Source organism: Buceros rhinoceros, unplaced genomic scaffold, assembly GCF_000710305.1.
Source record: "Buceros rhinoceros silvestris isolate BGI_N320 unplaced genomic scaffold, ASM71030v1 scaffold12659, whole genome shotgun sequence".
NCBI lineage: Eukaryota > Metazoa > Chordata > Aves > Bucerotiformes > Bucerotidae > Buceros > Buceros rhinoceros.
This window is the reverse complement of record NW_010432172.1, coordinates 24672-26853: the sequence shown is the minus strand read 5'-3', so window position 1 is coordinate 26853 and position 2182 is coordinate 24672. Positions and strand designations below refer to the sequence as shown.

The window sequence follows — 2182 nt, the reverse complement described above, 5'->3', positions numbered from 1 at the left end:
AGCGTGAAGCAGCAGATCATAATTCACCAGCTTTCACGGTCTCAACCACAGTGGTTAAAATCAGGCCTGATTTTGCCTGCTGTTATCTGACTTGCACCAGGGAGAAGCTGGGCTGAAGGCAGCACAGCATCTCCTGTGTTAAAACATAACCCTTGCCAAGCCACTAAGGTGAACCATCTGCCGTACTGGAAGAGGCAAAGCCTAACTGTTTTTTATCAAGTCTTGCAAGCCTTGGCCCTACACATGGAAACCTCTGAACACTGGAGCTCGTGCTGGCCTGTCCCCACGTTTTCCCTTGACAGGGCTGTATTTGGACCTAGTCTGTGGTTTCAGCTGGAGGAAGAGTGGTGTGCTCCAGCCTACATTAATACGCCATGTCAAGCTGGTGGGTGGTTCACACAGACTTCAGCTCAGAGTCCCAGCTCGACTCTTGAATGGTTAAATGTGCTTGCAGTGCTTCTTCTTCTTTCTCTGTGCTCCTTCACTACTCTCCTCTGTCTCCTCTTTTTGCCTTTTGTGCTTCTTCTTACGATGTTTCTTTTCCTTTCCCTCATAGTCCTCTACACCGAGGTCTTCCCCATCAGATATTCCCGTACAAAGTTCTCCCTTGCCCATATTTTCATCGTAACTAACGCCTTCTCTTTCCTGCTGCTCTTTATGTTTCTTTTTCTTTTTCCCTGAGCGACATTCATCTAAGGGAGCATCCAGTTCCTTTCCATTCAAGCCCCCTGTCTTAGGCTGTTTCACTTTTGATTTCTCGCAATGCTCTGTGCTCTCTGCCTCATCCCTCCTCTGCTGCTTCTTTTTCTTTTTGACTTTGGTTTTCGGTTCTTCTGAAGGCTCCAAAGCTTCGTCAGCAGCTGGGCAGGAATTAGCTACCTTTGTTTCTGTTTCATTCTGGGATCCCTTCCGTTTTGCCATGCGCTGGGCAAAATATTCCTGGACAGTGAGAAAGCTCTTCACTGTGTTGTAAGTGTCCACAGGCTCAGAGAGATGGTGGTTTCTCTTCTCTTCCTGAGACTTGGGATTAGTAACATCCTCCTGCTGGTGAACAAAGCAGCAAGAGTCAGAAATAATGGCTTTAAACACAACTTGATTTTTTTGCACACCAATAAGAAAAATACTGAAAACCAACATGGTGCTTTGAAAATTGATTGTAAAAGTGTGAGAGGCAAAAGGTAGCGTTGATTTAAGGAGAAGCGGTGGCAGGATGGAAGGCAGCAAGAACAAGGCAATTCTCTGTCGCTTTGAATGTCTTACTGTTTACCCACTCCCCTGCAAGATTATGGATAATATCATCATACTCGGTGGATCACACTCACTTTGCAAAGGCACATGTCTCCACAAGATAAAAAACAACGTGAAAAGTAAGAGTACGATCTATTAGCCTGTGGCATAAAGGAGATCCCATGTCTGGAACAGCTCCCCAAGCAAAGTGCAAGAACTTATGATACAGGGAGCAATCCATCCCTGATGTGCTCTTCCTTCTTATCTGATCTTTGGAGAGGTGTGTTTTGTGGCTGGTTGACTGTCATTGTGTCCTAGATGTTGTTATTTAAACACACTCCATTTGATCATATGTTATCAGACAGCAAAAACAACATCACAGGTTAGATCTTACAAGGCTTCTGCGTACACAAAATAAATAGCTGCTGAACTCCAGCTGCAGGTGAATCGCTATAAAAAGAGTCTAGAAAGGAAATATAAAGCAAAAAGCGAAGCATAGCTCTGGAGCTGGATATGGCATGAAGGGAATCGACTCTGAAAAAGCAACAGATGCAACGAGAGGAAAATATAGAACTTGTTAAATTATCTGTTGCTTACAAAATAAACAAGCCTGAAAGGCAGCTGAAATTCAGGTTTGTTTACATGGTTACCGAAGCACTCAAAAATAAACCTTTATGGCATATCCCTTTGCTCAGCAAAAGTCACAAATGACTTGGAAATGTCCCAGATTTTACGCTGGTTTATTTTTTGAAACTTGTATGAACTATAACAAAGCACAGCCCTGGATGGGAAAAGCTGGGCAGGTAAGAATTGTGTAGAATCCTTACCAACATCTGGCTTACAACACACTTCTGGGACAGGGGGGAATACACGCTATAACAGAGATACTCTGCTGTTGTTTCCATTCATAAATTCACAGATAGATGAGAGCATCCACTCTACCCATGCGTCGTGT

The 2182-nt window shown here is 43.9% G+C and overlaps 1 protein-coding gene across 1 annotated transcript; it reads right to left on the bottom strand.

Annotated features, from left to right (window-relative positions):
• Positions 1–438: 438 nt before the first annotated feature.
• On the bottom strand, positions 439–1137 carry LOC104500083 (protein FAM133-like). Its single transcript, XM_010143677.1, has one exon. It carries the CDS (start codon positions 1135–1137, stop codon positions 439–441), a length of 699 nt encoding a protein of 232 aa, XP_010141979.1.
• Positions 1138–2182: the final 1045 nt, after the last annotated feature.